This window comes from Centruroides sculpturatus, unplaced genomic scaffold, assembly GCF_000671375.1.
Source record: "Centruroides sculpturatus isolate CEXI.00-Female unplaced genomic scaffold, Cexi_2.0 scaffold1086, whole genome shotgun sequence".
In the NCBI taxonomy this organism is placed as follows: Eukaryota; Metazoa; Arthropoda; class Arachnida; order Scorpiones; family Buthidae; genus Centruroides; species Centruroides sculpturatus.
Window position 1 is genome coordinate 273,564 of NW_019386177.1, and position 11,315 is coordinate 284,878.

General features: G+C 30.5%; 1 protein-coding gene across 1 annotated transcript; it reads left to right on the plus strand.

Moving 5' to 3' along the window:
- The first annotated feature begins 5,354 nt into the window (after positions 1-5,354).
- On the plus strand, positions 5,355-10,549 carry LOC111613939 (glucose dehydrogenase [FAD, quinone]-like). The gene is made up of 12 exons (XM_023355288.1): positions 5,355-5,463; positions 6,677-6,681; positions 6,825-7,061; positions 7,139-7,328; positions 8,231-8,362; positions 8,430-8,551; positions 9,085-9,255; positions 9,326-9,479; positions 9,550-9,713; positions 9,788-9,965; positions 10,037-10,259; positions 10,411-10,549. Exons 1-12 carry the CDS (start codon positions 5,355-5,357, stop codon positions 10,547-10,549), a joined length of 1,824 nt encoding a protein of 607 aa, XP_023211056.1.
- The last annotated feature ends 766 nt before the right edge of the window (positions 10,550-11,315 follow it).

The window sequence follows — 11,315 nt, forward strand, 5'->3', positions numbered from 1 at the left end:
AAACGAAGTCGATATAACCCAAGGACTTTAAACTATAAGGATAGCCAGATCCCGTTAGCGTGACCTTGGCTCTATGTGACGTCACAGCAAGCCCTCTACTTCAACATGACAGATCTTTCAAATAACAAAATACGATAAAATATTAAATCATTTCTTAATTAATTATTAAATTACTACTAAATGTAAACTACTGTAGAATTTTCGGATTTAATAAGTGTACTGTACGTCAATAAATTTACAAGTCTTTTGTCTAATATTTATTTAACAAATTAATGAGCTATATTTTTTATTATGTGATTATCTTACTTAACTTTTTAATTTTTTTTCGACAATCACCATTTTCAGAAGGCATTCTTTTCAATATTTTATAGTTTTCTTGTTTAAGATTTCTATAATTAATTCTTATTATAGTTCTTAATTTACAAAAATCTTTTATTAAAGTAAAAGGTAAAACTGTTTCCACTGACTAATTCTGTACAACTCCGGGGCCTTTTTTATACGATTCATCGTGATATATTTCGAAATATTTATTCCATTCTATAATTTTTGCTAGCCATTCATCAGTAGGTTTAATAAGCCCTCCATAAGATAAATGTTGCACCCATGACGGAATGCTATAGTTGTAATGATTTTTAATTTTGTTAGTGGAATTAATTAAGTTTGGGTATTTTTCTTTATATTTATAGGCAAAATATCCTGCTATATACTCGAGAGCATCGTAGGAAGTTTCTTCAGAGATTGTGTTAAAGTCTAGATTGCATGTAGAGTTTCCTGAAGATTTATTTGAAGAAAAAGTAGTTTTACATTCAGTATATTGGTCTGTATTTTCACTTGATACTTCTACATGTGCTTTCTCTAAAACTTTGGGTATAATATATTCCTCTTGTCTTCGATCTGTAGTATTTACTTTTGACTCTAAAATACCAGGATTCTTACCTAAAATAATCAATCTAATCCTATATATAGCATTTAATGGGCTTGGATGTTCATTAGGACCCCGGCTTCTAATTTGAAAAAAAAAATTTTTCCAGACAATCTTGATTTAAGTGCAGATGTATTTTATATCAAAAGTCGATTTCATATCTTGAAAAAGATCAATTAGCGATTTCATTGAGATTATCATTCCTTTCTGGAAAATTTGGAGGGCATTTTTTCCACTTGCTCTCATTGTTGAGATTATTTTTATCATTTTATTTAAATGTTCTTCTTGTAATTCCAAGTCTACACCATATCCATTTTTGCTTGGAACAGAACCTTTTGGTGCATAGCTATTAAAAATGTCGAACCACATATTTATATCTCTAATATACGTTTCATTGATAATAATAATTGATTCATAATAAACGTTTCATTGATATTCACATTCAATTCTTTCCATAAACTTATGTTACTGCAACTACAGTCACTGACGCAAGCTACTACATTATACGATAGTAAATAAAGTTCTGCTATTAATTTTAAAAGTATTTCTCTTGTCATTTTTTGATCAAACCCGATGTAAACAGGTTGCTTCCAATTTGAAAAAAGAAGGTTATTATTGCAACCATACACAGCACACCTAGTACTCAGCATTTTGTTCTTCACCTAACATAAAAATATAGCTTTAAATATTTAATGACTTATATTTAAATCATCTTACCTTATAAAAAACTTAGTCAAATAAAACAATTACAGAAATATTAAAATAAATCACTTCGTTAATCACAAAATTGGACGAATATTAAAAGCGAAAACTAAACACGTGCACACCCTGCTCTATGTAAACAGAGAGGTCAGGACTCGTGCTGACGTCACTAACTTGCCATTCCTGGCTAACATTGTAGAATAGGGATCTGGCTATCCTTGTAGTATACAGTCCTTGGATATAACCTATGGCATCCACGATGTTATATTTTTTCCAAAATTGCATCGAACACAGATCAAGAAAAGTACAGCGCTACGACGAATTGCCACCTTTTGCTGGTTGGTTCGTGTTAGGAAATAATCGTATTATATACGAATCAATAAAATGTCGCGATAATTTGAATCGGTGTAAATTTTGAGCTTTTTTAAGTCTTCGAGCAGACCGAGTTATATCGAATCGGCGTTAATCGAGGTAGCGTTAAACGAGGCCTTACTGTACAAATTCAATACAGGTAAATGCTTTCTGGCTGTCGCTTCTATTTGAGTTTGGCTTTTTTATTTAATTCGATCAAAATTAGTCCTTGACCTCTCTTCCGGGAGAGAGGATGCTCGACGACTACTTATTAATACTGGTTTACTGTTAATACTGTATTTGAAAAGTGATCCATGTTGAATAGGTTGTAATGGTTCCGCACGTGATAGAAATTGCTAACCTTAACGTCTGAAAGACTTCGTACGACTTGTTTAAATAAATAAAAATCTTGTAAAAATGCTAGAATAATTGCTTTTATGTGATAATATATATATTTTTTAAATTTTGGCAACAGATTGTATAAACTATGCGGAAGTATATTCTCGCAAATATTGCGTTTATGGAAGAATTATTGGGCTGCAATTTGAAAAAATTGTACATCTATAAATTCCCACTATCGTCACCTGTCTATCGGTCCTTCCTTAATCTCAAGAAAGGAGTTATATAAATGAAAGTCGAAAGCTTAGGGCAGGAGGCTTAGATTATACGAATATCACGTTTAGAACGGAAGTAACGTTACTTTGATTCCCGAACGGAGTTAGATGGATGACCGACACGACTTTATTGCTAACGGGAAAAGTATGATGTACGGGGGCAAAACACTACTACATTCCACGCAGGGAAGTGCTATGTGCTACCTGTGGTAGTAATGGAGTAAGGGCGCATCTATTTCGCGCTATATCATTGTCGTAGTAATTCAGAAAAGTTAATTGATTTATTAAATTGCAATCGATAATTTGAGGTGGGATGTATGACATGATGTAAGTTAGAAGTCTTTATGCGGAACTACCCGAGTTTCATAGCAATTGGTAGAACGACCTAGGAGTGTCTAGCGTACAAACAAACATCTTCATTTATCCCCGTAGATTACAGCATCCGTGCTCTCTAATGAAAATATCTTTAAAAAGTTTTAGCATTTTGTAAATACCCTTACATCTCTGTTGACAAAGTTGCACACAGAATATTAAGATAACTATAGTGTGTGTATATATCCAGTGTACCAGAGCCCCTTTAGCCACCACTCGAAAACATCGAGTGACGTTTCCACTTCCCAGGACGAGGACCTGGGGTTGGATTTCGGGAAGCAGTGTTGGTGTTATGTGACGGTGTCGTTTACGGTAACGGTGCGTGATATGCAAATGATTGGATGCGACGAACAAACTAGATAATGGTCCAATTGTGAATGTTACGGCGAGGGATGTTTGTAAGGATGTGTTGTTATGAAACTGACGAAATCGTCCAAATAACGAAATCTGTGCTGCTTCGCCCTTAATACAACGGAGTCGTGAACAAATGACTTGGATGTCTTTCTATTCTTTCGCCACTCCTCCGCAAACACCAGCGTTACGCCGTCGGTCCTTTTTCTTAGGTCTATCTTGTCCATGCACCTTTTTCCGGGTCTAAAATTCGTTCCGATCGATGGAATAATATCTACTAAGGACAACCTATTGCACTCCAAACTGGGTCATATGGGGCGTGTAATTTGTGGTATATCTGGCGCTAAGTATCCTGTAATAATAAATAACGTAACTATGTTAAGAATCCTTGGATTCGAGTTTCGAGTTTCAAGTCAGACAAAAGAGTGCTCCCGGGCACTCGAAATCTAACTCCCCTACGATGTTCTAAACAATAAATTGCGAAATAAACGGTCTTACAAGGAGATAATTGTCTTCATTGTTTCTGTATTAATAGCATCGAAACAATTATTAAATTTTCAAGGCAATTGTACGAATTATTAATTTTGTTTTTCATTTCTATTTAGTATTTATTTCTATTTAGTATTTGAATAGTTGAATATTAGTTTGTGTTCATACAGTTTGAAATACCTGTAGGTAGCTTATAAAACATTATGTTTCGTGTAGTAAGCCAGATAGAACGTGAAAGGAGAGAAAAGAAAGAACGCCTTTAAGAATCTAAGGACATTTCTCGATATTTCAAGGTCTTCTGAGTCCAAAAATGTCAAAATCTTCTGAGATCATTTTTTACTGATTTCCATACTTTCCCTCCTACTTTTGTTTATATACAGTCGGAAAAATAAAAATAAAAATTCTATGCATGTTGAGTTTTAAGCAAATTCTTCAGGAGTATCACTATGAATACGTATGCTATAGTTTGGTTATCCCCATTTTACATGTTCAGTCCTTATCTTCATGAAAGGAGTGAGTTAGGGATAAATAAAGTTGTGGAGGGATAAAATTCCTCAACTTTTCTATCCCCTCCATAACTTCGTTTTCAATGTCATCACAGTATTCTTTCATCTTCCATCTGCATTGAGTCTGTTTCATGGACTTTCTTTTCCCCTTACAGTTTTATTTCAAGAGCAATTTGATCTTATTCCATTAATAATCTTGACTTTTCAATTCTATTTTGAAAGATTTCTTAATTAATATTTATTTCATTTCCTAAATAAAAGAATGGTTTAACTTTGTTTTAAGTTCTAATCATTTAATTTAATATTAATCCTGTTATTGCTGGTTCTAAAAGTTTCCCTTAACCCCGTCCCTCATCACAAGTCTGCGCTATTGTGGTCTGGTCTAATCCATGATAATTATTATTAAAAAGTTCCCTCGGTGTCCAAAGAACGAAAGAGTCAAAAATGGATAACATAATAGTCAAGACCATAAACATGATTTATTAGGAATTCTTTTCTTTGTATTTTAAATTCAAAATATTATTATATTTAATTGTTATTAAAGGTGATTTACTACATTTTTTGTATTAGCTTTGTTATTCTTAACCTTTGTATAGTAAATTTGCAGCGGTTCTATACTTTTATGGAGCACTGTATATATTTATATACAGTTTTTGAGTTCTGTACTTGAAATTATACGGTTACTCATACCGGTATATATATATATATATATATATAAAATAACTGTATAATTTCAAGTATATAACTTGCCATATTAACTGTGAATGCAGAAGAGAATATGATTACAACGAAAAAAGATACTGACACGTTAATAACAATTTTTGTATGTAATTTCTGTGAAATAATTCAAACAAATTTGCCAAAGAGTTTTCTATAAGTTTATATTTAATTATTATTCAAGACGACCATTAAATAACAATTAGCCTACAGGTGTAAATGGCTTATCTCACAACCTAAATCACATCTGTCAAGGTCACGACGTAATTTATTCCCGATATTTACATTAATATATGAAGTATGAATGATTTCTGATCGTCAGTAACAGCAATGAACATTGTCAGAGCATTTGTGTTATCAATTGTTGCCTTCTATAGGAAGAAAGATGAGAAAATAGAAGTTTCGAAACAACCGGAATGGGAATATGATTACATTATTGGTAAGTTTTATTTAAAAATTTATTTAAAAAAAGTCCTAAATAATCGAAAACATATGTAGAAAAAAGATATAAAATGATTTTACAGTTATTAGCAATAGAAAGAACGTTATAAAGCAACGATTGTCCTCATTATAGTCGAAGGTGTTTGTTTACATTTTGGAGAGAAGGGGGTAGTCACGTCCACTGGTGATTTTGGATTCGATAATTTGACATCAATTAATTTCAATTTATAATAAAACCTTTAAGGCTACAAATATACATAAACAACGCTTGACTAGGAATAATTTGAGAGGAATAATCAGATTTAAATTTTATATATTTATTTGTTTGCCTTTTCGGATTATATTACCATACATAAAATATTTATAAAATAATTAATAATAGGCTCAATAGATAAGTGTTTTATATCGATAAAACCACCAGAAATAATCGAAATGAAGTTTTTATTCGAAATTTTTGTATAATCGCAGTTTTTTTTTTACATTTTTAAAATTAAAATTGGGCTTATTATTATTATTATTTTCTCACATGACTACCGCGAAATTGAATATAAGAGTATTTAACATAACAATGAAGGCTATTTTATTATGTGTATTTTATAGGGCTTATAATGCTTATTGCTTGAATAATGAGTATAGAACCATTCAAACAATATCAGAAAATTTAGATAAGAAAAACAAAATATTATTTTATGAAAATATCAATATTTTAAAGTAAATTTGCTTTAGTTTCTTTAGAAATTTATTGGTTTTCAAACTAATTTTAAGACCATTCAAATACCATTCAATACACGTAAGTATAACAAAAGAACGTAAGTTATATTACAAGATGAGTGTACCTCGTAGTATAATGTATATAAAATTATATATAAATGAAAAAAAAACTTTATTTTTATGAGTCGAAAAAGGAAGACCAAACTTATAACAGCTCATCTAGGTTAATAATACAGTAACGAAAAAAAACTTTCAAATGATCATAAACTTGGTGAAGTCGTTTAAAAAAGTTTATTAATAAATAATAAATTTTGATTTAATCTTTGTTACATCTTTGTTTTTACAGAAATAACAGTAAAAAGTTGTATTTTAATAACTTTTTTATGCAATATTTAAATCGTGTCCTCAATCTTAAAAATTGATGTAATCTAAGAAGTTCTTGACTTTTTTCTTCAAGTGTATTTAATGTAATTATATCAGGTTTTCGGGTTACACAATAGACAAGGTGAGTGTGAATAATTATTTAAGGAAACACGTTAAAGAGTTATAATAACAATACCACTCGATTAAACAAATGAAGTAAATAGTTCCTTTAAAAACTTGGTATCTGAATTAATCTATTAAAATGCAATAAATACACTTATTAAGCCTTCGATTAAAAACATAAGACGTTTACTTATAGTGGGAGGAGGATCTTCAGGATCGGTCGTTGCCAATAGATTATCAGAAAATCCTCACCATAAAGTTTTGTTATTAGAAGCCGGAGGCAATGAAAATATATTTTCTCAAGTACCTGGTTTTAGTCAATCTTTTCTAAGTACTCAATTGGATTGGAATTACGTAACAGAACCTCAGCATTTTGCTTCTTTTGGTTTTCAAGACCGAGTAAGTTTATTGCAATTAATTTATAAGAAATCATAAAATGAATTTAATATATTTTGCTACATCTACTACCAATTAAGAGAGTAAAATGGCCTAGAGGAAAAGTGTTAGGAGGTACAAGCTCTATTAACTTTATGATATACAGTAGAGGAAATCGACGAGACTACGATAACTGGGCTCGAGGAGGAGCGCATGGATGGAGTTGGGAAGAAGTATTCCCTTATTTCCTTAAATCAGAAGATAATACGGACATTAATGTTCTAAAGAATGGTAAGTAATAAAATAACAAGTTATTAACGTATTTAAAAATGATATAATTTAGAAATTTCGCTTATAGTTATTTTTATCAGCCAAAGACTTGGAAGCATTCATGCAAATTGCTAGTTAGCAATTTGCATGAATGCTTCCAAGTCTTTGACTGATAAAAATACATTTATTTATTATACGACGCGTTGAAAATGAAGAGATATAATACGTTACCATTATAAAACACATACAAATGTATAACAATTAATAATTGTCAGTAGAAATTGAAAAAATATAAGTCGAAGTTCGGCTTCACTGCAAACTCCGTGACGAGCGAATGGTGCAGAAAAACTAGTCTTTATTCTTAATGGTGGTGTTAAATCACACGGTCTTTATTGTGACGGTGATAATAAAAGTGGTGTAAGTTATATATTTTTCGTCTTTGGACCATTTTTTTAATCACCAGTACATTTGTAGAAAGTGGATACGAGTGAGTGTTAATGATTGGGGGAATGCAAAGATTTTATACGTAAATTTTGCTTATTTTAGTATAAATAGAAAAAAAATTAGTAAATAAAAAATAATATTTTAGTGTTGATAAAGTATAATAATAAAAATAAATAAGATATATATTTTAAAAAAAGTTTTTATGAATAAATTCTGATGCGCGACCTGATGACCTAGATATATAAAATTGAACTGAAAAATAATTAAATTCTTTTTGAATACAAGTAAAAAGCTTTAAATCTTATTAATCACTGCATATATTTTAACATTTCTCTACTCTAATTTCCAAAAATATTGAGAATAAAAAAAAATTTTACTTAGAAGAGAAAGAAAACTTACTACATCAGTTATAAATTACACAGCAAACTTTTTTTGAAGAGATAAATAAATAATAAATTGTAAATTTTAACATTTTAAAGGATATCATAATTCAGGTGGCTACCAAACAATTTCTTCTCCGAACTATTTTACACCTTTAATAAAAGGATTTATGAAATCTGTTTTATTAAATGGGCACGTTATGAGAGACTTCAATGGACCTATTCAAACAGGTAAAAATAATTTAAAATTTATATTTTATGTTTCGTTTGTTTTACGAATTGTTTATATTTATTTCAGGTTTTGCTTTTCCTCAAGCGACAAAAAGGAATGGAATGAGATGTAGCACTAATAAAGCATTCCTTCAGCCAGTTAAAGATCGCCCGAATTTAACTATATTACTTTTTTCATTTGTCACTAAGGTAAGAAGTAAGGTTTGATGGCATAAATTGTACTGCAGCTACAATTTATGCCATCAAAATGGCTGAACTTTGAATCTGTAATTTAATACTTGAGTACGTAATTTCGGGAGAAGATTATTTGAGACAATCGTGGGAAATATATTGATATCATAACGAGTGTGATAAGTAGAGAAAAATTAGATATTTAGGACATATTTTAAGGCATGTGAACTTACTAGATCTTTAATAGAAGGGACGATAGAAGAAAAAGAGAGACGAGATCAAAAATAGATTGGAGAAGAAATAGTAAAAAATGGGCACATCTGTGTACAAGAATTGAAGAAGAGAGGATCTAAACAAGAACTGGTGGAAGAACATGATAATCTCTTGATGGAAGACAACATTTCTAAATGAAATAATTTATAATTTCAATTAATTTTTATACTTTATAATTAAATATAGTATAAAACGTTGAATATGACTTTTATTTAAGAAAAAAATTGCATGTATATATTATAAAACCGTAGATTTCAAGACTAATTACAACTTTTCAGATTGTTATTGATCAATATAAAGTTGCTAGAGCTGTTCGTTTCGAACGTTTCGGTCAATCTTACATTGTTTATGCCAGAAAGGAAGTCATTTTGTCTGCAGGCGTTGTTAATTCTCCACAACTATTGATGCTGTCAGGAATCGGTCCTAGAGAAGATTTACACAGACTTGGAGTAAATATTTAAACTTTCAACATTATTATAATGATAATAATTATTCTTAATTCTTATTCTTTTCGTGAAGATTCCCGTTGTTTCTGATCTGCCAGTCGGATATAATCTGCAGGATCATGTATTTACATACGGAATGGATTTCTTAGTTAATATTCCCTTTAGTCACGTACTTTATCGTTATTTTAAACCAATAAACATTGCCCGATATTTAAAGTTTAATAAAGGTAAGAAACTGTAATTTGCTGTAAATGATTTTTTTTGGGACATGTTTAAAACTTATGATTTTTTTAAAAGGAATTTTGACTGTACCTGGAGGCCTAGACCTTATAGGATATATTGATACGAAGTATGCAAATAAATTAGATGATCATCCCGATGTCGAGATCAATTTTCTTTCTTCCACGCTAGCATTTGATGGAGGAAAAATTACGCTTCCAATTCTTGGACTTAAAAGAGAGGTGAGTTGTTTTAAACTCTAATTATTAAATAAGTGAAATTCTTTGAAAAAAAAATGTTAACTTAATATTTATAGATATGGGAGCGTTGTTATAAACCATTCTCTTTCAAAGAATCATTTGCTATAATACCCAGTTTGCTTCATCCTAAGAGTCGTGGATATATAAAATTAAGGAGTACAAATCCTCATGATCATCCCATCATCCAGCCTAATTATTTATCTCGTTTTGAAGATATTCTTGTTTTAGTTGATGGTAAGTAATGTTTGTATAACTATGTAAAATATTTTAAAATACAAATTAAATATTTCGTTTGCATGGTTCAGCCTTGAAGGAAGTTCTCAGGCTCGGTAACTCCATTGCTTTAAAGATATATGGCGCTCGAATATTTCCTAGAAGAATACCTGGATGCGAAAAATATGTGCAATTTAGTGATGAAGATTTGCACTGTATAATAAGAACTTTAAGCACGACTGCATATCATCCGGTGGGAACATGTAAAATGGGTGCAATTGAAGATCCAACGACAGTAGTGGATCCAGAGCTAAGGTTTGATATTTCTCTCAACTTCATATTAAATAAAATATTTAAATAATAATTTGACAATATAGAAAATTTAATTTAATATTTTAAAATAATGAAATTTATAATTAAAAATATAAGAATTTCGTTTTCAATATGATTCAATTCTATTTTATAGGGTTAAAGGAGTATCGAGATTGAGGGTTGTTGATGCATCAATTATGCCAACTATTATATCAGGAAATACGAATGCTGCTGCAATCATGATCGCTGAAAAAGCATCTGATATGATACGCAATACTTTGTATTTTTGGTAACAAAGTTAGGAAATAATTTTATTATAATCTTAATATAATACGAAACTGCATCAGGGTTTAATTCCTCCGATGAGAACAGAACAGTTTTTAACCTCTTGAAGAGATTTAAAAAGTACTGTGTTAAGAAGAATCGCATTTGAGATTGATCTAATTTATATTATTGTATCTTAATTCCAGTGACTGTAAGTGGCTTTCACAGAAAAAGTTATGACCTGGAAGACAGGAGGTAGCTAAATCAAAATGACCCCCCATTTACTGTCGTTATCCTCAGATCGGAAAGGTCATTGTAAAATCACCAATAAGTCAATTAATTATTTAAAAAAGAAATATGACCAGTTACCATTCCGGAGACTATAGCTTCATTTGGTGCCAGATGAACAGATATAGGGATAAATTTATCTAACTTAAAAAATTCAGCAACGTACTTAACTTTCCAGGCAATATTTGAAACTGCGTGCGTTATCTGTTATGATATTTTATTATTAAAAACTTTTAATATTCTCAATTATTATAAATTATCAAAAAGCTTAATTTTGAGGATAGGAATAGGTTTTATATAAAATTGTAATTGCTTATAACAGTATAATTGTCATTAAGTCCGACCCTACTCGAGATATGACACACGACCCTTCCCTCTATCTCCCCATTCCCTCGACCTTTAACCACCAAAATTCAATAGCATCAATCCCCTAAAACACAAACCTCCTTGCAAAATTGCAGAAAATGTCGACAAAAAGTACGGATGTTATTAAGCTTCAAAGAGGGT

Bases quoted from the DNA above. Each gene is read 5' to 3' on its own strand.
- LOC111613939 (XM_023355288.1), top strand. From the start codon at position 5,355: ATGAACATTGTCAGAGCATTTGTGTTATCAATTGTTGCCTTCTATAGG. The intron at 9,480-9,549 runs GTAAGAAACTGT...TTTTTTTAAAAG, and splicing joins ATATTTAAAGTTTAATAAAG to GAATTTTGACTGTACCTGGA. The intron at 9,714-9,787 runs GTGAGTTGTTTT...TAATATTTATAG, and splicing joins TTCTTGGACTTAAAAGAGAG to ATATGGGAGCGTTGTTATAA.